This window comes from Eumetopias jubatus, unplaced genomic scaffold (genome assembly GCF_037043125.1).
Source record: "Eumetopias jubatus isolate StellerSeaLion01/CBP00866 unplaced genomic scaffold, mEumJub1_p1.0 scaffold_8, whole genome shotgun sequence".
In the NCBI taxonomy this organism is placed as follows: Eukaryota; Metazoa; Chordata; class Mammalia; order Carnivora; family Otariidae; genus Eumetopias; species Eumetopias jubatus.
In genome coordinates this window covers 11,986,660-12,010,800 of record NW_028274814.1, presented here as the reverse complement: position 1 = coordinate 12,010,800, position 24,141 = coordinate 11,986,660, and the positions used below count along the sequence as shown (strand labels likewise).

The 24,141-nt window shown below is 38.2% G+C and overlaps 1 protein-coding gene across 3 annotated transcripts in view; it reads left to right on the top strand.

The window, feature by feature from the left end:
- Positions 1-1,258: 1,258 nt before the first annotated feature.
- Positions 1,259-24,141, top strand: part of GPR158 (G protein-coupled receptor 158) — a 434,263-nt gene continuing 411,380 nt past the window's right edge. For all 3 annotated transcript variants that reach the window (XM_088025524.1, XM_088025523.1, XM_088025522.1), the window contains exon 1: positions 1,259-2,160. In XM_088025524.1, the coding sequence (XP_087881650.1) occupies positions 1,259-2,160 (902 nt within the window). The remainder of the gene's footprint in view (positions 2,161-24,141) is intronic.

Here is a 24,141-nt window from a genome sequence, read left to right as displayed (position 1 = left end):
TTTTTTTTTTTTCTTGAAGCTCAGCCGGTAGATGTCTCCATTACTCCCTCATAGCTAAGACCTCGGCAAGTCGGTATTAATCATTTCTTTAACCGACAATAAGGAGGAGGATTTGATAATTTGCCCAAAATGAGCAGATGCTCGGGAGGACACGTCTCCATCCTACGTCCCTCCCCTTCGATTTAAGTCAGAAATGAAAACTCCTTTCTCCCTCTTTTCCAGGCAAAAGAAAAGGCTGATTTAACTAAGCATGCAAGACGCCAACACCTTCCTCTTCAGTACATCCAAGTTTCCTTCTCTCTGAGCCACAAACGCGCTGCTTCTCCCTTCACTCCCGCCCACCCCTCCCCCACCCCCTCGGGTTTCCGAGTCATCAGGGAACGCGAGTGGGTGAAAGGACTCCGCGCTGCTGCATCCCGAGCCACCGCCTCCTCCTGCGCCTCTTCCGTGCCGCCTCGGGTTCAGCACTGGACAGCTCCCGCCCCAGCCCAACAAATGGCAGTCGGCTGATTGACAGAGGAGCCGACCAAACAGAGAACAAGACGGCTTGGGGCTGTCCCTCAAGGGTTTGGTTGCGGCCAAGCTGCCTCTTTAAACCGGCTTTCCTCCAGAGCAGGGGGAGACAGGAGTGTGGTTTGTGGCCAGACCTGAGGGCTCCAATTAACCAGTTGCCTGGTCCTATAAACTCCAGAGAGACAAACGTCTTAAAAGAAATCTTCGCTCTCCGGGACTCAGTCCTGCGCTCGCGGTGCGGATCTGTGTGCGCGCACTCCGTGCCTCCGGACGAAGCGAACGAGGAGGAGCCAGCGCCGGGAGGCGGGAACGACCTGCCACGGGTGAGATGATGGAGCAGCGTCTTTGGCGGCCGCGGCGGCAGCAGCAGCAGCAGCTCTTGAAAACACCTCAATGAGAGCGACGGTGGAAGCTGCTGAGCAGAAAGACGTAAGCAGGCTAACTATAGCCGCCGGGAGCGAGAGGGGATGTGACCTGTTCTGCTCAAGGCTGTGAGGTGCGTAATCCCGAGCCGACCCATTATGGAGCGGGTGCAGCCGGCGTTGCCACAGGTGATTTGATTTCCTGTGACGGTAGCTTAACCAGCCGGGCCAATTCCGAAACACTCTTATTTTAAAGTCCCTTTCGACTGGGTGCCATCTGGAGAAGGGAGCCGACTCCTAGTAAAAGTCTTACTGTTGATAAACTGACGACCAAATTTTTAAAAAAGTGTCTCCCGTTACCTCCTCTCGTGTCTGCGAAGCAGATGGGAGCCATGGCTTATCCCTTACTCTTCTGCCTCCTGCTCGCTCATCTGGGATTGGGAACTGTTAGCACCAGCCGCGACCCTCTGGGACGGCTGGATTCCCCTCGTGAGAGAACCCTGAGGCTGAAGCAGCACGCCCAGCAGCCGGCTCGAGCCTCTGCCTCGGACCCCTCGGCTCCCTGGAGCCGCTCCACCGACGGCACCATCTTGGCGCAGAAACTCGCCGAGGAGGTGCCCATGGACGTGGCCTCTTACCTCTACACCGGGGACTCCCACCAGCTGAAGCGAGCCAACTGCTCCGGCCGCTACGAGTTGGCGGGCCTGCCGGGGAAGTCGTCAGCCCTGGCCAGCTCCCATCCTTCCTTGCACGGGGCGCTGGACACGCTGACACACGCCACTAACTTCCTCAACATGATGCTGCAGAGCAATAAGTCGAGGGAGCAGAACTTGCAGGACGACCTGGAGTGGTACCAGGCACTGGTGCAGAGTCTCCTGGAGGGCGAGCCCAGCATTTCCCGGGCAGCCATCACCTTCAGCACCGAGTCGCTGTCCGCACCGGCCCCGCAGGTTTTCCTCCAGGCCACCCGCGAAGAGAGCCGCATCCTGCTCCAGGACCTGTCCTCCTCGGCACACCACCTGGCCAACGCCACGCTGGAGACCGAGTGGTTCCACGGCCTGCGGCGCAAGTGGAGGACCCACTTACACCGCCGCGGCTCCAATCAGGGGCCCCGGAGCCTGGGCCATAGCTGGCGGCGCAGGGACGGGCTTGGCGGGGACAAGAGCCACGTCAAGTGGTCTCCGCCTTATCTGGAGTGCGAGAACGGGAGTTACAAGCCTGGGTGGCTGGTCACTCTGTCCGCTGCTTTCTACGGGTTGCAGCCTAACCTGGTCCCGGAATTCAGGTAGGAAGTGGGAAAAAGGCAAAAGCAAAGCCTTCCTTCTGGTTTCACCTTGGGGAAGGAACACTTGGCTGGGACACTTAATGCCTCCCACCCTCAAAGCAGAGGGTGGGAGGCTGAGGGACACCTTTCGCCGGCGCCTGTGCTTAGAGACAAGAAGCGCCCTACCTTTTTCAGCTCAGTGAAATCTTCTGTCAGATCAGTTTCCCTGCAAGGGGCAAGGGACTGGTGAGCATTTGGCAGAGTTGAAATGTCTGATGCCCTACACTCCTTTTAAACCCTCAGGAGATCAGGGAGGGGAGTTCCCAGTCTGGGGGTGATTTGAGGGAAGCTGGAGAGCTTGGGTGTGCCCGCCAGGCATGGAGTGGCCAGCACTGGATGAGAGAAAAGGGAGGAGAGAAAAAAGAGGAAGACAGAGTTCCTCATTTATGCCACTTAGGGATAGCCTCTGCCTGCTTCCTATATGTGTAGTTCGGGGCACCAGTCCGCTGTTAGTTACCAGAGGGCGTATGATTAACACAGTACATCCCCTCTGCAGTTCTATCCCCTCAGCAGTGAGTCAGTCTCAGCAGCTTGGCTGTTTCCAGGATCCAGACTTTGCAGTTTGGTCAGTGTGCTCCTCCTCCTTCCCGTCTCCCTCTTCCCCTCTTCCTCCTGTTCTCTGTGTCAGGCGTACCTGAGGGTTCTCCAGTCCTTCACCTACTCACACACTTTATAAGTGAACCTGAGTGAGTTATCTTAGGGAGGGCGGCATTAGTTCTGACTGAATTCACTGGGGGAGCTTTTTGGAAATTTAATCACAGTTCTTCTGTATTTCCTGTGTCTAAAAGTATAGCATTTGTGGGGAGATGAAGAATTTGCAAATTAGCAGGGGCAATTTCTGTCCTGAGACATGCCTGACCTTTTTGGTGAGGAATGTCTAAGAAATAGCACTTTAGAATGGTTGTGAGGAAGGAACGCAAAGGGAAGAGTAGAAACTCCAAAGACAGCCTGGGAGAGGGCCACAGATTGACTGGGATCCTCCTCAGTTTCCATGATGGGAGGCTCTGGCAAGAAGGTCTTGGTGGTTGAGGTTGCTTCTGTACTTTTTGGGAACTTAAAAGTGAGAAACCTGAGAGGGTGTGTGTGCATGCACCTTAATGCTCTGTTTGGCACAACAAGGACAGTGTGCTGAGCTTTTGAAAGATACCAGGCTGAGTACTGGGCGGGCAAAAGGGGAAATCAGAAAGCTTGTCTTGGCACTGTCATTTACAGCTGGATGTCCCCCAGTAAGTTGCTTAACCTCTCTGGGCCTCAGCTACTTACCTACCAAGTGAGGGAGTTGAACTAGATGGTCTCCAGGGAGCCATCTAGCTATAAAATTTTGTAGCTTTTAATGCCAGCCACACTTGAGAATGCATATACAAAAACAAACAAACAAACAAACAAAAACACTTTCTCTGATTCTGTATGACTATATTAAATGTGTGTGTGTGTGTGTGTGTGTGCATGTGTGCATGTCTGCATGTGTTTCTATCTCTTTTAAAGACCCTGTCTTAAACCAGAGTAACTCTTTCCTGCTTTCAGGATAATCTCATTTCCTCCTGATTTCTGCAGGATCCTATTAGTAAGAGGTGAGCCGAGCTTTGAGCCTTTGCCATGTTGTTTGCTCAGAAGAGGAAAGATCAGCAGATGCCATTCACTGCCAGCAAATTGTTTGTGGCCTTCGGATAAGTGTTTTTAGGGAGACCCAGTTCCCAGGATTAATCTATCATCTGTTATCTGTGTATCTATCATCTATCTACGTATCTATAACATTTACTTTCTGTCAGATTCTGTGGTAACTGCTTTGCATGCATTATCTTACTTAATTGTCACAACTCTATGAGTTAGGTTTTATTAGTTTCCCTATTTTACAGAAAAGGAACCTGAAGCAGGGAGAGGTTAAGCTTTTTTTCCTGAGATCCCACAGCAGGTAAGTAGTAGAGCCAGGATTTGAGCCCCTTTCATACTTTTAGTCACTATGCTGAACTCTATTTTATGAAGGTGTTCTAAGAATGCTGCATATAGTATAGCTGCTGCATAAAAATATATGTATTTTTAAGGGTCAGATGCGGGATCAGGGAGGAGAGCCATTCATTTTCAGAATAATTTCTCTTAAGGCTAAGAAAGCGTGAGTCACCTAAATAAACTCAGTGCCTTCTGCCAGCCAGGATGAAAGGCCAAGGACACAAAGGGTCTGAGGTTGTGAGGGCTTACATGCCCCCTACCTACTTTTTGGACTACATTCAGAAAGTGGTTTGTTTCCTCTGGCTGAGTTTCTTTAAGTGCTTTCATAGTCATCAATGGTGTTCTTTAGCCAAGGCATGAAGCCAGGCCATTTAGTATTTGGCTCTCTGAAAAGCTGGTTCATCCTCGCAGTATGTATGGAGAGCAGAGTAAGTGCACTCCTGTGAGTGCTTTGCCCCATGTCTCATGCCCCTCAAATGCTGTACTGAGGATTTGCACAGATGTTAATTATAGGAACTGGAAGAAATCTTAAAGAGATCAGGTGGTTCCTCCTGTTGTTTCATAGGTAAAGAGACAGAACTAAAAAGGTGAAGTGACTTGTCCAAATCACAAATCAATTTTATAGTAATGACAAAAGCAGGATCCAGGCCTTCTATCTCTGGTTCACACTATGCTTGATACGTATAGACCTAAATCATATTTCTGTGGCTCTCTTAACCTTTGCATACAGTGCATGCTGGGGAATAGAGTTTACTTGTCATCACATTTTAGGACAAAAAAAGAATCAGCTCATAGAACACAGTGGTTGAATTAAAAAATACTATATTGTTTATTTCACACATTTGAGATAATATTTAAATGGGTCTTTCCTGTCTCTTCCTACTCATATGAGGCAAAGGTTTTTTGTTGTTGTTGTTGTTGATGGTGGTGGTGTTTTATGATCTAAGATGTACATTCTAAAATTCTATAATATAGGTGAATAATACTGTACAGGCACGGTACAGGGCAAACCTCAAATGAATTTTTGGGAAACCATGATTAACAGCTCTTCATATGGGGGGTGCCTGGGTGGCTCAGTTGTTAAGAAACTGCCTTCAGCTCAGGTTATGATCCCAGGGTCCTGGGATCGAGCCTCGCATCGGGCTCCCTGCTCAGTGGGAAGCCTGCTTCTCCCTCTCCCACTCCCCCTGCTTGTGTTCCCTCTCTCGCTGTGTCTCTCTCTGTCAAATAAATAAATAAAATCTTAAAAAAGAACCTTAAAAAAAGAGCTCTATATATGATTTTAAATGTATTTTGAACATCCACAATGTTATTTGCAAAAAGCCTTATCTGTAATGAAAATCACATTGATAATTTTCTTATGGAAGAGAAAAGGAAGAAAAACTTTGTAGTTAAAATTGTCATTTAAGATCAGTTAGTATTTTCTCAGGTCTTGTTTATAAGATTGAAGCATTTAAATTATATTTTATTTTTTAGAGAACGTAAGTCCCAAACATGAAATTCGAAAGTAGTGTGAGAACATGGTTAACCACTTTCTTATATTAATGTGACTGTAAAATACCTCTCAGAGTAAATTTTATTCCCCTCGGTTTCCAAATGATAAAAGTATCTTAAATTTCAAAGCCTAGTTTAAGACTCACATTGGGGGGTGCTGTCTCAATCCATTGGGCCTCCCCACTCTTGCTTTTGCTCAGGTCATGATCTCAGGGTCATGGGATTGAGCCTTGTGTTGGGCTCTGCACTTAGCAGGGAGTCTGCTTGACTCTCCTGGTGCTCCCCCCCCAATAATAAATAAATAAATCTTTTAAAAAAAGACTCACATAGGAAGAGAAATTTATTACTCATTTTTTTCAAAAAATGGCATTACTCTAATCAAATGTCTCTTAGGTCATTTGTTATATAGCATAAATATTTTAGTTCTCATCTTCCAACTCAGCAAAAGAGAGAGTAATAATTTAACTATATCCTCAGTTGTTTATATTTATTACATTAGGTTTGTGATGTCTTTGTAGAAATTTTCCTTTAAGTCCCTTGGTTTTGCATTGTTATTTTTCTTTGTGGAACTTAAAGTGATATGGAGTTGGATTCCATTCTGCTGAAATCATAGATATCTTCCTGGTGGTAGTTGGTACTGTTCAGTGCTTAGGATGGATATAAGGTACTTAAGTGTTGAAGTTAAAGCAAAGGAACCTTTGGGAACTAATTATTTTTTGTTGAGCTAAAAGGGACATAGGAATTCATTTGGTTTCTTTCATCTTCTCAATTTGCAATGGAGGAGACAAGACCCAAAGGCCTAAAGGAACTTGCTTGAGTGGCACAGCTCTTTTGTGGTAGGTTAGAATTAGCGGAAACCCATATATATTGAGCACCTACTATATGTCAGATGCTTTATACATACCACTGCTCTAATTCTTTGTACTCTCAGGTAGTTACAGCTTCAGAAAGGTTAAGCAACCTGCCCAACATAACATAGCTAGTGAATTAGGGAACCCAAATCAAATTTAAAGCTATCCTGCTATGAAGCTTATATTGTCTTTCTACTACCTTATGCTGCTATCTCTTGATTGCCAACTTTGTTTTCACCTTGTTATTAAAAAAACATAACATGGTAATGACTTGAAATAATATATTTGGCCCAAATAAGTCATATACGCTTAAAATTTTTAGGCTAATCATAAAATCAAGCATGTTGTGTAGTAGGAAGAATATTAGACTTGACAGAACTTTGCCTCAAGTCCCAGTTTTGTCTCTGACTGGCTGTATTACCTGTCTGGAAATCAGCTTCTGCATAATTAATGGGCATGGACTTGATGCTATCCAAATACCTTTATAACCCTTTGTTCTACACATTCTTAATTGGTCTATCCAGATTGTCAACAAGTAGGCTTTGGAAACAGGGCTGATACACATAAGTGCAGTGCGTTGTGGAAATGATGTTGCTGGGGAAGTAACATGCAGAAGAAGAGGAAACCATGTGAATGTCAGACCTGATGTTGGTAAAAAAAAAAAAAAAAGCAATAGGGCAATGAAGGAAAGATCACAATAGTGTGGAAACCCCTTTTTAGAAACTAATGCAACAAACATCGATATCACTGATTTGCTGACTCCTGAGGGGTCACTTCACTCTCTCTCCTTCACATAAACCTCCACAGTGATTTTGGAACAGATCTCTGCTTTCAACAGAAGAGGGCACTTCACAGTATAAGGGAAATAACCATTTTGCTCCAAGCTAAACATATCCTAGGTCTCTCTTGTGGGTAATGATAGTGAAGAGGTTACCTATAGAAACAGCAAAGAGATGCTTACCTGGGTTATAGATCAAAGAGTTTTTAGATGAACTTCTGCTACTGAGATTTTTGAGTCTCAATTATTTAATCGGTAAACCGTGAATAGTAAAGTACATCTCCTTTGGGATTCTGTAACGACTAAATGAAGAACTGTGATCACACAGAAAGTTCAGTAAGTATTTTGTATTGTAGCTTCTGGCTTCCCGAATACTTACCTCAGATATAAACTTTCTTAGTTTAGCTGAATTAAAGTCATGTGATTAATAGTAATTTATAATTCATATGATGGTTTTGTTTCTTCCCTAATTATTGTGAAGATTTGTAATGACAGTGGATCAGGGTGGAAACATGGGTCTTGGAGACAGAAGATGTTGGCACCAGCTGGACCATATCTTTGACTCATGGTGTAACCATGGGCAGTGGTTGCCTTTCTAATCCTCAGTTTCTTTATCTGTAAATTGAGGGAGTTGGTCTTAGGTGACCTGTAGGGCTCCTTATAACCCTAAAAGTCTATGATTATGTACCTAACTAAACATATTACTTTAACTTTTGAGCTTTTGATTATAATGCTGAAAACAGTTAATATAATATTTAAATGCAGATCATGTTCATATATATCCAATGTATGTTTTTATCATAGTCATTTATTCATAGAATATACTCTCTATGTATACTAAGTATATATGCTAGTGGAAATGAGACCACCATTTCTCTCTCTCTCTTTTTTTTTTTGGAGGGGAGGAATGCCATTTCAAAATAAGAATAATCAGGATCTGATGTTCCAGGTCTTGAAAGATCCCGATTTTACTCAAAGGCAACATGAAGCTATTTTGCAGATTTCTAAATCAGGGGCGTCAGTATACCCGTGTAACCTCCCTCAAGATAACCAATGTTTAGGCATTTTGAAACTCCTTACCTACTCTTAACAATAACCCACCATCAATTTACTTCTGTAGTTGGCTAATTTTAAAATTTCAAAAAGGGCTATTTGTTGTCATGGAGCAGTGGCACGGCATTACTTGCCATTTTGTAGAATATGCATTTGGAAGCAGAAATGGGATTTCTGAGACTGCTAAATAAATAAGATTATGTGCCTGCCCTCTGGAGAGGGCACTGATGCCCTCATTAGACTGATTTCAGAGCCTCAACTTCTAAGTCCAATTTTACTTTCAATTTCAGAAAGGCAGCAGTTTGGTGTCCACTGTTCAGGGTTTTATGGCTACCCTTTTCCAACCCACACTGTGTTTTATGATTATATTGTAATATATTGCGATGCCAAGAAGTATGTTGTTGACGTTAAGTTGCACTTGGTTGGTACTGAGCATTAGGGCCTTGTTTATTTTCTCTCTTCGGTTCTGGATTGCTATTTACAGGGTTATTTTAGCAGAATTACTAAAAGAGTACACTGGGATTTTGATAACTTTGGCAGCTTGATGGCCACTATTGCACAAATAGGCAGCACACTGGTACTGAGGCTATGCTTGGAGAATTTGCAACCAATAGTGTTATTAAGCTCTTGTCCACATCTTTGGCATATGCACTGGGGTGGGGATGGAGGAACTTCTCCTGGTCTTTAGCCTTATTTGCTTTTCAGCTTTTAGTAAAAAACAAAACAAAACAAAAAAAAAAACATTCCTATGTGCAATTTCTAGTTTCTCTGGCATATACTCATTCAACAAGTCCTTTTTCCTTCAGGAAAAAAAACCCTATAAAAATATTTAGGTGGATAGGTTGTTCTATGAGATACTTCTTCAGTTAAAAGTCTTTCTCAGGTTTCTCCCCACCCTTTTCTACAATGCCAAGCTTAGTATAGGAGCCATGATGAACTTTCTTTTTTGTATCAAAGGATATTATAGGGCCTCAAAGCAATTACAGGATATATCTAGTTTCATCACCATCATTACAGGTAGAATTTATAGAAAACACAGAATTAGCTTAAGTGGTCTGACCCCAAGGTCATTTTTCCCAAACAAAAATTACCTACTTTCCTGTCAAAGAAGGCAGTCTCTCTCTCTCTCTCTCTTTTACATGGTTAATTATTACTTCTAATTAATTGAAATCCAGTTAATTTTTATTCATTATAATACCTGTTATAACTTTCCCCCAGTTAAAAACTATAACAAGACAACATAGAATTTTTAAAAAATTCTGTCTAATTAGCAAAGTACCCAGTGCACCTATAATTTAAAAGGAAACTTAGAATTACATAAGATTTTGCTTTATTTCTTTAACCTAGTTTTCTCACCATTTATGTGTTTTGTCCCATGGATATGCCTTTTTACATTATTATGGAAGAACTTTCATAGAAAAAGGTGAAAGATTTATGTGATCTGAAGAGAAACCAGAGTATGAAAGAAACTTCATAGAATGACACACGGCTTTTATCTGAGAAAGAGAAAAAGGTAATATAGTATAATGTATTTTATCAATTCTAAGATGCACTTTTCCCCCATTTTGATGTCTCTTAACTTAAGATCTGGCTTAGGATTGAGAGCATGTGATTTCCAATTGGCATACATTTCCTTTTAATGGTATGCAATATAATATCATATCTTTTAATTAATGGCATGTTATATTTGATATATTAGGAAATGAGAAAATAAATTCCAAGATCTCTCCAACTATAAAGATCTATTATCATCTGTAAGTTATCAAGATGTAGCAAAATACACATATATGGAAACACAAAATCTAGACATCACTGCTACATATAAATTAGATTGCTATTTGTCTTCATAATAATTTTGTTTAAAAAGACAAGCTATCCTAAAACATGGAACATTTATTTTTTTTCTTAAGATTTTATTTCTAAGTAATCTCTACACCTAATGTGGGCTCGAACTCACAACCCTGAGATCAAGAGTCGGAAGCTCTACCAGCTGGGCCAGCCAGGCACCCCCACATTTCTTATCAATGAGTGTGAAATATACAAAATACTGGGCCAGAAGTTGCAGAAACTTTTATTTTCAGATTAGGTGGGGTAAGGATTATCAAAAGCTTTCCTGCATCATATGGTGAAGCATTTCACTCATTCTGCAGGAAAATGCCTAGGACAGTGAGAATAAAAGACCACTTAAAGACCAAAAATAGATCTTTCTTTTCTAAAGGGCTTAGACGTTTCAGGGTGGAAATAAAAACTTCACCGTGTAGTCATGTAATTAGTTTTGGTTAAAGAGATTTATTTTTATTTTATTTATTTATTATTATTTTGATTAAAGAGATTTAAATGGAACTGTGGAGGTGAGTGTTTTTTCTTTTTTTCTAGGTAGCTGCCTGAGTGAAGAGTTTGGCTTTCCCTTATTTGATGCCCAGACCATTGCATAGAGCAGGGTTTCTCATCCTAGGCTTCATTGACATTTCAGGCCAGATAATCCTTTCTTGTGGGGGCCGTTTTGTTTGTTTTAAGATGTTTAGCAGCACCTCTGGACTCCTAGTAGATGCCGGTAGCAACCTCCTTGCCCACTGTCATAATCAAAAATGTCTACAAACATTGCCAAATATCACCTTGAGGGCAAAAATACCTTTGGTTGAAAGCTGCTGGTATAGAGAGAAGGCATATAAACATGTTATTCTGGGGCTCTTTATTTCAAGGGTTTTGTATGTATGTGTATATGTATGTGTATGCTTGTATGAGTCTGTCAGATCATGTTTCTATTTACTTATTCATTTGCTTGTTTGGGATATAAGATCATTTCATATATAGAACCTGATACAAATGAGAACTGCAAAATTTTGATGGATCAATGGAATATTAATTTACATTTATGTGTCATCAGGGCTCAAAAAGAAAAACTTGGCAAACTATTTGCAGAATTTGTTACTAACACGGTTTTACTATTTCTATGGTTAAATGTTTTATATTTAAAGTTTCTCAATAAAACATGCATTTTGGAAAAGAAAATACCTGTGTGGGGGTGGTGAGGGCATTCTTTAAAGAAGCAAGTTTTAGTCAATGTGCTGGGAAAGCTCCTTTTTGAAGAATTAGAATTTTAGAAGTCAAAACGATTTTAGAGATCATATAATCCAATTTATTGTTACTTTTACAGGTGAGGAAATTGAGACCCAGGGAAGTGACCATCACTTGCACAAATCATACGCACAAATAAAAACACCTCGAGTCATCAAATAAAGGTTAATTCATACTCATTATTCACTGATCTCAACCTGGCTGAGTATCAGGATCACCTGAAAAGCCTGATAATATGTTCCTAGGCCCTCCCCAGACCATGTGAATGAGATAATCTGAGGATAGGTTCAGAAGTCTATATTAAATACAAAGCCTTTAAAATTCAGAAGCAATTGGTCTTTAAGGACAAACTTGGGAAAAAGCAAGCAGTGTTTTATAAAGTTAAAAACATATAATCCATTTCCCAAGATTTTAAGAACAAAAATTAAAAATTGTAAATGCTTAGCACCTTCAGCTTTAGATACCCCCAAAATTTGGCAATCCAATATTGTGAATGATGCTATTGGTAGGGATAGAATGAATAGCAGGTTTTTTATGAAGGCAGAGAGATCACAGGTACTAAGCCTTGGAATGGTGGGCCACTGAGTATTATGGTATATCTCCCTCTCTTTATTTCAGGTTCTTTGTTTTCACACCTTTAAGATAGGGGCTAGCATGAAAGTAGCTGCTTCTTGTTATTATTGTTTGTCTCTTTATGTAAAAGTCCTATTTCCCCAACTAGTTCTACATGGCCTTCAAATGCAAGGACCACATTTTATGACTTCCTACATTCAGTGCCTCTTGAAATTGCCTTGCATATTTCAGGGAGGCAGTATGGCTAGGAGGAAGGGTTTTGGGATTATAAATCTACACTTGAATCCACGAACTTCCACTTTTGTTTACTGTGTGACACTGGGGAAGTTACTTCACTCTATGTCTTCATCTTGAAAGGGTGTAGAGTACCTCTCATTGTTGTAAAGAGTAAACAATCATGGGGCACCTAGGTGGCTCAGTCGTTAAGTGTCTGCCTTCGGCTCAGGTCATGATCCCAAGGTCCTGGGATCGAGCCCTGCATCGGGCTCCCTGCTCGGCGGGAAGCCTGCTTCTCCCTCTCCCACTCCCCCTGCTTGTGTTCCCTCTCTCACTGTGTCTCTCTCTGTCAAATAAATAGATAAAATCTTTAAAAAAAAAAAGAGTAAACAATCATATAAATAAAGAGTTTAGGATAATGTATGGAATGTACTATTCTTTTAAGAAACATTATAGGGTATGTAACATGTGACTGGCTAGGACTATAGATGCTGGGGATATAATAGTGAAAATGACAGATAAAAGTCCCTGTCCTCATGGATTTTTTTTTGTGGGGGTGGGAGGAGATAGATGATCAGCAAGCAAAATAAATATAATAAATAATTCTTGATAGAAACAAGTGCTATAAGGATATGAATAGATAATGAGATAAAGAATAGCTGAGAGGTAAGGTGGGTTGCATTAAATAGGGTGGTCAGGAAAGACCTTTGAGTTAAGAAACGGAGGATAAGAAAGAGACAGCCATGGAACAAGTTGAGGTAATCATGTTCTGAATAGGAAATAGTGAGAGCAAAGGCCTTGAGGCAGGAATGAGCTTCAAGAATAGAAACAGAATAGAATAGCTTCAAGAACAGAAAGAAAAGTGTTACTAGAATGTACTGAGAAGTGTGTAATGACATAAAAAATGAGAGTAAGATACGCAGGTGTTCAATAAGTCATTAAAATATTGTGGTAATACAGAAACGTATTAAGTACTTTAAAAATTTCTACCCCAGGGGCCCCAGGGCGGCTCAGTCGTTAAGTGTCTGCTTTCACCTCAGGTCATGATCTCAGGGTCCTGGGATGGAGCCCTGTGTCGGGCTCCCTGCTCAGCTCAGCGGGGAGCCTGCTTCTCCCTCTCCCTCCGTCCCTCCCCCCTGCTCATACTCTCTCTCAAATAAATAAAATTAAAAAAAAATTTCTACCCCATAGCAATCTGTAAATTGTAAATACATTTTCATTGTTTTCCCTTGGATGGTTTTATTGTAGTGTTCTTATTTTATTTTGGTGCCTTTTTCTCTTTCTTCCTTTCAGTCTTGGCCTTCTTGCCACAGCCTCCCTTAGCTCTAGGAGCTTGAGTTTTTCCAGTCTCTCTGATGAGATTTCAGTCAAAGAATAGCTATTTCTAGTTGCTCCATTCTCAAGTGTGAATGAATAAATTGGAATTTGAGAGGCAAGGGAGGTAGAAATAAAAAATCCAAAATTTCTTGCAAAAATAAGTTGGTTGCTTTTCTTGCTCTCTAGTTCAAACCTGTAAGGGAAGCATTTTCCAGACGCAGACAGCAGGAGAGTAAGGGCAGAGGCACAATAGGTTAACTCATGGGCAAAGCATTTTTTTTTTCTTCCTTACCAGCATGCTTGGAATGACATCCTGCGGGTCCCTGATTTCTCTCAAGCTGGTAGCTGGCAGGTCTTGTCATTTGCCATTTCCTGACACTCCTTGTCCTTTATGGTGAGGTCTAAGATGTAGAGGTCAGGGGCTGCCTGAAAATCTGCCAGTGGAGAGGCATAAGGCATGGAGCTGAGATTGGAAAAGCCAGGAGAAAGACCACAAACATTTGGGTGTGAATTTGGAGGTAGATTTTGTTATAGGTAGGAATGTATCTCTAATGAGGAACGGTAACAATGGAAAATAGGGATTATGGGTTTTAGGAAGTAAAATAATCATCATTAGCTTCTAAAATGTGACAAATGTTGGATTTAGCTTTTTATATTTCATATTTCCCTTTCCCTATTCTCTTCCTTTTTTCATTAATTATATTTAAAATTTTTCTACTGGTTACCTTGATTTTTGCATCCATAAATTTAAAATAGCATCTTCTATTTTTTACTTTTCTTTCTTTATCCTCCTACTTCTCTTGCTATTCCTGTATTTTTAGATAATTGAAGATGGTGGCATTTATAACCTGTCACTGCAGTAAAAAACCAAAAAAAAAAAAAAGTCTGTGCTTTGTCTGTTCATTGCCTCTAAGAAATGAACCTTGAATAACTGAATCTGTGCATTTTCAAAATGTTCCAAATTTCAAGGACCAATGGATTATCTCTCTCTAGACCAACTGCTCAAAACCATGCTACCTCTAGTTTACATATGTCTGCCTGGAGACTTCTCACATAATGCTTCCCTGCCTTTGGAATTGCCATCTGCTTTCCTTTTTCATATTAAAGAAATAAAAAACAACCATATATTTTGCTTATTTCTAAGATTATCTAACTTTTTAATCAATCATACTATTTGTTAAAGAAAAGTTCACATTTTTGTTGAAGGCATTCTTGTTGGAGTCCCATAATTTGTACAAGTTGCTTTAGGTCTTCTGCAGAATAACCATCATGGAAATCTTTTCAAATTATTGGAATTTTGGATCCAACTCTGTGTTGGATGCAGGTCCTCTTATTTCTAGAATTCTTATTTTTTCATCCTGTGGAGTATAATTTCAAATACTTTCTAAGCATTTCAGGTACTTTCTAAGTAAAATTTCTAAGTCTTCCCATGTCTGAAAACATGTCTTTGTGCATGATTGATTGTCAGAATATAGGTTTAAAGTAATTTTGCCCTCAGAATTTTAAAGACGTTGTTTTTAGCTGGTAAAAAAAATTTGCCAGTATCATTGATGCTGGTAAAAAAATTTTGATATTAACCTGATTTATTATACTTTTGTAGGTACTTGTTTCTTTTCTCTTTATAGAAACTTTTAAGATCTTTTCTTTTTCCTTAGGGTTCTGAATATTCATGATGATGTGCTTAGATGTGATTCTTTTTATTCATCAACCTTACCACTTAGTTGGCCCTTTCAGATTTTTCCACTCAGAAATTTCTTTTATGATTGCTTAAAATTACTTTCTCCTATCCTTTTCTCTTGCTGGAACTTCTAAGAGTTTGGCATTTGACATTCTGGATTGATCTCCATAAATTTAACTTTTCTCTCATTTTTTTCATCTTTTTCTCTTTACTTTCCCTTGTAAGAGATTTTATTTTTTCCTTTTTAGTAAATTAGTTTTCATCTGGCAATGTCTTTTAATTTCTATGAACTCTTTCTTGCTCTGATTGTTTTTCATAATTGTATGTTCATTTTCTTAAATCTCTTTGAGAAAATTAAAATACTTATTAAATTGTCTTCTGTTGCCTGAATTGTTGCTGTTTGTTCATGGTTTGGTTGTTTTGCTTTTTCATACCAGTTCTTCTTCTTTATGCTACCAGTTCATCTCAAATGTTATCCTTAGTCATCAATTTTCTGACTGAAGGGCTAGATTAATTTATATAGCTAGAGGACATGGAGTCTTGTGTCAGGTGTGTAGGCCTAGTTCCTCAGTAGACCTCTCCCTTGATTGTCACTTCAATCACTTTAGGATGCCTGAGAAGGAAGTTGGCAGTCTCTGGCCCACCCTAGACCTCTACTCTGGGAGAACTAATAGTTAATTTTAGAAGTTTTAGCTCTTACAGGTATTTCTTTTCATCTATTTACAGAATTGTTCTTGGTTTTCAGTTTGGGAAAAAATACCCTTACTGCACACAAGGAAAGATGTTCCAACTTGTGTAACTCAAGGAAGTCCTTCAATTCATCACCTTGATGTCTGCCTCCTTTTCTACTTCCACTCTTGATACCAGTTGATTTTGAGCTTAAAATCCTTCTGAAAAGTCTGCTGGAAAAGCAGTTTTCACCTCTCTTCCAGCCTTTTTCTGCTCCTGTCCTGGACTCAGCTGTCACCACTCTGGCTTATCACCAGTATGATCCCAGAAAATCATGTCAAATCTCTGGTCAGTTATTTTGCCTCATTCCCTTTTATACTTATTTACTGCCATTACAGTTGGATGTGGAGGGATGAGGTAGAGAAATATACGCTCAACTCACCAACTTGAACAAGAACTCACACTTAGGTTTTCTGACAGTCTTCTTACCCTTACCAAGGATATGCACATCATATTCAGCTCTTTTCCTTATTAGGTGTGTGTCCTCAGGCAGCCCATTTCATCTCTTTTTGTCCCAAATTTCTTAACTATTATTTAGGGGAAATGATATTGATAATACATAGTTATAATATAAACTGGGGAAATAGTATCAGTCACATATTTCAGTGAGGATGTTTTAACGGTCTTTAGCATAATGTCTGACACATAATGCGCACCCAATAAATGATAACTTAAAACACAGGGTTCAAAGCATACAAGTAAAACCTATATTTAGTTCACATCTTTGGTACCTAACCAAGGCTAGTTATTTTCATTTCAATGGGAACATTTTTTTTATTTACTTTATGGCCTTATTTACTGTTGTTATCTCTGGATCAGAAGTGGCCATTGTCACAAGCTACATATTTTTTCTGTGAAAAATTACTATTAACAGCTGACTTGTTTTTATTGTATAAAATATTAGGGTCTAGAAAAAAGTCATTTAGAGTGAAAAAAAACTGGGCAGATTATCAGATGGGTAATTTGACTTGAAAATCTATATGAATAGGAGCCAACAGGAAAAAAAGAGAGAAATTTAGTAATTTAAGAAATGGTTAACAAAAAAGATATTTTCATTTAGATATTATAGCCAAACACTAATATAAATGCATTTTAATTAAATCAACAGGAAACTGAATGTATGAGATCATTATATTTTAAGACAGATTACAGTGTTCACATTAAACCTTTATTTGCCTTGACAGATATACTTTGTCATTTTTTTCTCTGTAGACATTAAAAAAGTATGACTTTGAACATATTATATAACTTAGCTGAACCTTATTTTCCTCATCTATAAAACGAGAAAGTACTTCCTCTTTTACAGATTGTTATTTGAAAAAAATGAATCAATATAGGTGATCTCTTTGTACTGGGTTCCCTGACAAGGAATTGTCCTACCCCATTCAGAAAGGATGGAGGTGATACAAGGAACACTGTGGATGTGTTTGATAAATTGTCCTCCTGTTATTTAAAACTGAAATAAAATGAAGCTCAAAACTATCCCAGGGAAGGAAAACCACAAATTGAGACATTAGTCAGCTACCTCTATAAAAGTAGCAGACTCAAAATATATTTTTCAGAGGGACAGTCATCTATTATCAAATTCTAAACGCTAGCAATTTTAAGAGATGTGCTGCACTTAATTTTGAAAGAAGTATCACCTTGAGGAGCCCCAAAATACAAAGATTGTATATGTGGATGGGGAATACGTGTTCCTCCTGATTGACCTTACTTCATTTTATATTTATTGGTTCCTTCTCTTTTGTAAAAATCAAACGAGTTATTTATTTTTTTCCACATAAAATGTACAGATCTTCCCAAGGAAGATGTGACCTGGTTGCCAAAAAACCTTCCAAGAACAAGAAGCCAGACAGATGGAAGACGTTTGTCACTATGTAAAGTTTGGCACGCTTTCTCTGGACATGTCTGCTGCAAAGTAGTGTGGGGGAGGAGAACATTTACTTGCTTTAAGACAGACTGTTGTCAAATTCTTCTAGATGTTCTAGAGGGCATCAGACTATGTTCTTGTTTCTTTTGTATTTCTTGTAGTTATATGCTGGAGCTAAATGATACAGAGGCTGGGTGCTTTTTTGAGGATGTTTTCTGAGGATACGATGCCCCAAGTGAGGAAATGATACAAAGATTACTTAAGTCACTGAAACATGAATCTAGACTTTTATAGTTAGATGGGAACAGAAAGAAAATAGCTCTTCTTCCCCTTTAAAAAAAGTTTTTTAACTTTTCCTTGATCCCATCCCATTTGCAACTAACCTGTGAAGTGTGCTCTTCTGTTCATATGCTATTTGTGTGCAAATAATTTTAATTAAATGCTTGCTATATAGCTGATTATTCTGCTTACTTTTTATTTACACAACTCTGTTTTAAAAATCTCTTCATGTTGAGGGGGAGATGAACCATTAGAGACGATGGACTCTGAAAAACAAACTGAGGGTTCTAGAGGGGAGGGGGGCGGGGGGTTGGTTTAGCCTGGTGATGTGTATTAAAGAGGGCACATTCTGCGTGGAGCACTGGGTGTTATGCACAAACAATGAATCATGGAACACTACATCAAAAAATAATGATGTAATGTATGGTGATTAATATAATAATAAAAAAATTTAAAAAATCTCTTCATCTTGCTACATACACAACCAGTCCATTTCTCTATTGCAATATAGTACTCTACCACTGCATAATGTGTAGAAACTGTCCAGTCCCAGGGATGGGCACCCAGAATGTCTTCAATTCTTTGCCATTACAATAACACTGTGGTAAGTTTATATGCCCCTTTATAGACTTGAATGAGAATTTCTTTGAAAGGTAAACCCAAGAGCAGGATTTCTGGGTCATAGAGAGGGGTAAATGTATTTTATAAAATATTGCAAGATGGCTCTCTAGATAGGCTGCACCAGTCTACATACTTACCAGCAGGACATAAAGGATCCTAGAGCTTTACATTACTGCCAACATTTGGCATTACATGGCTTTCTAATTTTTTGCCAGTTTAATGAATGCAAAGTGATATCTCACTATTGTTTTAATTTGCTTAAGCATCTCTTCATGTGCTTGTAAGCCTGTTGGGTTTACTTTTCTGTAAAATGCTTGTTTATATCCTTTGTCTTTTTCCTATTATGATTCCTATACTTTTATTGAATTGCAAGAAATCCTGGTGTATTCTAGATACTACTTATGTGTCAATTTTAGACGTAATATCACCCAATCTGTTACCTTTCAGTTAACTTTGTTCATAATCTTTTCCCTTGAAGAGAATTTTCAAAAATTACTGATGTTATTTACTTAAAAATTTGCCTTACAGTTTATGCTTTAGGGTTTAAGAAATCTTTCAGTACCTTCTCAAAAAATATTCTCTTATGTTATCAACTACTAACTTTAAAGTTTTACCTTTCACAGTCAGGTTTTGAATATCTGGATTTACCCTTGTACATGGTATTAGGTAGGGACTGAGGTATTATTTTTGTTCACTTAGTGAGCCAGATTCCCAACACTATCATCTTTATCATACGTGTAAGTGCCTTATATGCTATATACGTATGTGTTTCTGAATTCTCTATTTTGTTCCACTGCTTCCGTCTGTTTTTCTGTCAATACTATGTTTTATTGCCATGGTTGGGCAGTACGTCTTACTAATTGCTTGAGCAAGGCCTACCTCTTTTCGTTTCACAGCTAATTTTTATTATTTTACTTACAGCAAGCTATCAAGTTTCTCAAAAATCAATATGGAGTTTTCGTTGGTTCTGCATTAAATTTATAGCTGCATTTAATGATAAATCACATTTTTAATACAATAAATTATTCCTTCTTAGAGTATGGGATATCTCTCCATATTTTTCAGATCTATTTTGTCCTTCATTAGAGTTTCAAAATTTCTCCATAGAGGTTTTGTGTATTCTTGATTAACTTTACTACTGAATTTATGGGTTCTGTTGGTATTTTAAATGGCATTTTTTTAGTTATCATTTTTCATTGGAGATTGTTGGTATAGATAAATGCTATTGATTTTTGTACTTTGATCTGCTGTCCATCAACTTTGCTGAACTTTGTTATTATTCTCATTTTGTCTGTTGATTTTATTGTCAGATAAATGATCATCTACAAATAATGATGGTTTAATCTCTTCTGAACTTTACATATCATTTTTTTCTTTATAGAATTAGTTGTGACTTTCAGTACTATATTAAACAGCATCAGAGATTGTAAGCACTCTTGACTTAAAGCAAACATCTTAAAAAGTTTCTCCTTTAAATATATTGTTGATAGAAGCAAGCTTCAAGTTAAAGTTTTATTTCTAGTTTATTTTTAAAGGAAATTAGGTGGTAGAATTTTGTAAAATGCTCTTTTATCTTGATTAAAATAATCAGATAATTTTTTTCATTTCTTCTATTAATGCTGTGAATTTCATTGATATATTTTCCTTTATTTTTTTTGGCTTTTTAAGTTTTTATTTTAATTCCAGTTAGTTAACATATAGTGTTCTATTAGTTTCAGGTATGCAGTATAGTGATTCAACAATTCCAAACGTCCCCAGTGCTCATCACAAGTGTACTCCTTAATCCCCATCACCTATTTAACCCATCGCCCACACCTCCTCCCCTCTGCTAATCATCAGTTTGTTCTCTCTAGTTAAGAGTATATTTCTTGATTTGTCTCTCTCTCACTCTTTTTTTTCCCCTCTGCTCAATTGTTTTGTTTCTTAAATTTCACATATGAGTGAAATCATATGGTCTCTGTCTTTCTCTGACTGGCTTATTATTATTATATCTCTAGTTCCACCTATGTTGTTGCAAATGACAAGATTTCATCCTTTATTATGACTAATATTCCACTGTGTGATTGTATATATGTTTATGTATAATACCATGTTTTCTTTATCTATTCATCAATGGATGGGCACTTGAGCTTCTTCTATACCTTGTCTATTGTAAATAATGAAGCTATAAACATAGGGGTGCATGTATTCTTTGGGTAAATACCCAGTAGTGTGATTAATTTTTGAGGAACCTCCATACTGTTTTGCACAGTGGCTTCACCACTTTGCATTCCCACCAACAGTGTACCTTACCAACACCAGTTGTTTCTTGTGTTGTTGACTTTAGCCATTCTAACAGGTGGGAGGTGATATCTCATTATAGATTTGATTTGCATTTCCCTGATACTAAGTGATGATGAACATCTTTTCATGTGTCTGTTGGTCATCTGTATGTCTTCTTTGGAGAAATGTATGTTCATGTCTTCTGCCAATATTTAATTGGATTATTTGGGGCATTTTTGGTCTTGAGTTATATAAGTTATTATGTATTTTGGATACTAACCCTTTATCAGGTATGTCATTTGCAAATATCTTCTCCTATTCAGTAGGTTGCCTTTTAGTTTTGTTGATTTTTTTCCTTCATTGTGTAAAAGCTTTTTATTTTGATGCAGTCCCTATAGTTTATTTTTGCTTTCATTTCCCATGCCTCAGGAGACACATCTAGAAAAAAAGTTGCTATGGCCGATGTTAAAGAGGTTATTGCTTGGTTTCTCTTTTAGGATTTTTATGGTTCCAGGTCTCACATTTAGGTCTTTATTCCATTTTGAATTTATTTTTCTGTGTGGTGTAAAAAAGTGGCCCAGTTTCATTCATTTGCGTGTTGCTACCCAGTTTTCTCAACACTACCTGGAGTGACTTTCCCCATTGGGTATTCTTTCTGCTTTGTCAAAAGTTAATTGTGGGTTTATTTCTGGGTTTTCTATTCTGTTCTATTGATCTATGTGTCTATTTTTGTGCCAGTATCATACTGTCTTGATCACTATAGCTTTGTAATATGACTTGGAAGTCTGGAATTGTGATACCTCCAGCTTTGGTTTTCTTTTTCAGGACTGTTTTGTCTATTTGGGGTCTTTGTGGTTCCATATAAATTTTAGAGTTGTTTGTTCTAGCTCGTGAAAAATGCTGTCATTATTTTGATAGGGATTGCATTAAATGTGTAGGTTGCTTTGGGTAGTATAGACATTTTAATACTATTCATTCTTCTAATCCATAGGCATGGAATGTCTTTCCATTTCTTTGTCTTGTCTTTAATTTCTTTCATCAGTGTTTTACAGTTTTTAGAGTATAGGTCTCTTATCTCTTTGGCTAGGTTTATTCCCAGGTATCATTATTTTTGGTGCAATTATAAATGGGATTGTTTTCTTGATTTTCTTTTTCTGTTGCATCATTTTTGGTGTATAGAAGTACAACAGATTTCTGTATAATTTTGTATCCTGAGACTTTATCAAATTATCAGTTCTAGCACATTTTTAGTTGAGTCTTTTGGGTTTTCTATATATAGTATCATGTCATCTGCAAATACTGAAAGTTTTACTTCTTTACCAATTTGGATGCCTTTTATTTCTTTTTGTTGTCTGATTGCCGAGGCTAGGACTTCCAGTACTATGTTGAATAAAGTGATGAGAGTGGACATCTTTGTCTTGTTCCTGACCTTAGGGGAAGAGCTCTCAGTTTTCTGCATTGAGGATATCAGCTGTGGGTTTTTCATATATGGCCTTCATTATGTTGAGGTTTGTTACCTCTAAACCTACTTTGTTAAAGAGTTTTTTATCATGAATGGATGTGTACTTTGTCAAATGCTTTTCCTGTGTCTATTAAAATAATCATATGGCTCTTATCCTTTCTCTTATTGATGTGATATTGATATATTTGTGAATACTGAACCACCCTTGCTACCCAGGAGTAATCCCACTTGATCGTGGTGAATGATTTTTTTTAATGCATCGTTGAATTCAATTTGCTAGTATCTTGTTGAGAATTTCTGCATCTATGTTCATTAGAGATATTGGCCTATAGTTCTTTCTAAATAATGTCATTATCTGGTTTTGGTATCAGGGTAATGCTGGCCTCATAGAATGAAACTGGAAGTTTCCCTTCCTTTTCTACTTTTTGAAATAGTTTGAGAAGAATAGGTATTAACTCTTTTTTAAATGTGATAGAATCCACCTGTGAAGCTATCTGGTCCTGGACTTTTGTTTGTTGAGAACTTTTTGATTACTGACTCAATTTCTTTGTTGGTTATTGGTCTATTCAAATTTTCTGTTTCTTCCTGTTTCAGTTTTGGTAGTTTATATGTTTATAGGAATTTATCCATTTCTTCTAGGTTATCCAATTTGTTGGCATATAGTTTTTCGTAATATTCTAATTGTCTGTATTTCTGTCGTGTTGGTTGTTATTTCTCCTCTCTCATTTGTGATTGTGTCTGAGTCCTTTCTCTTTTTTTCTTTATAAGTCTGGCTTGATGAATCAATTTTATTGATTTTTTCAAAGAACCAGCTCCTGGTTTCATTGATCTGTTCTACTGGTTTTTTTAGTTTCTACATCGTTTATTTCTGCTCTAATCTTTATCATTTCTTTACTTCTGATGGTTTTAGGTTTTGTTTGTTCTTCTTTTCCTAGCTCCTTCAGATGTAAGGGTAGGTTGTTTATTTGAGATTTTTTTTGCTTCTTGAGGTAGCCCTGTATTGCTATGAATTTCCCTCTTAGAATTGCTTTTGCTGCATCCCAAAGATTTTGGACCATTGTGTTTTCATTTTCATTGTTTTCCATGTTACTTTTTTTTTCTTTTACTTCCTGGTTGACCAATTCATTGTTTAACAGTATACTATTTAACCTCCATGTATTTGTGGTCTTCCCAAATTTTTTCTTACAGTTGGCTTCTAGTTTCATAACATTATAGTCAGAAAAGATGCATGGTATGACTTCAATCTTCTTGAATTTGTTGAAGCTTGTTCTGTGGGCTAATATGTGATCTATTCTGGAGAATTATCCATGTGCATTTGAAAAGAATGTGTATTCTGCTTAGGATGGAATGTTCTGGATATATATCTTTAAATCCACTTGTTCCAGTGTGTCATTCAAAGCCATTGTTTCCTTGTTGATTTTCTGTTAAGATGATCTGTTCATTGATGTAAGTGGGGGGTGTTAAAGTTCCCTACTATCGTTGTAATATTATCGATTAATTCCTTTATGTTTGTTATTTTTTATGTATTTGGGTGCTCCTGTGTTGGGTGCATAAATATTTACAATTGTTATATCTTCTTGTTAGATTGTCCCCTTTATTATTATATAGTGTCCTCCTTTGTCTCTTGTTAACACTTTGTTTTAAAGTCTTTGGTCCACTATAAGTAATACTCCTCCAGCTTTCTTTTGACATCCATTTGCATGACAGATGTTTCTCCCTCCACTCACTTTCAAC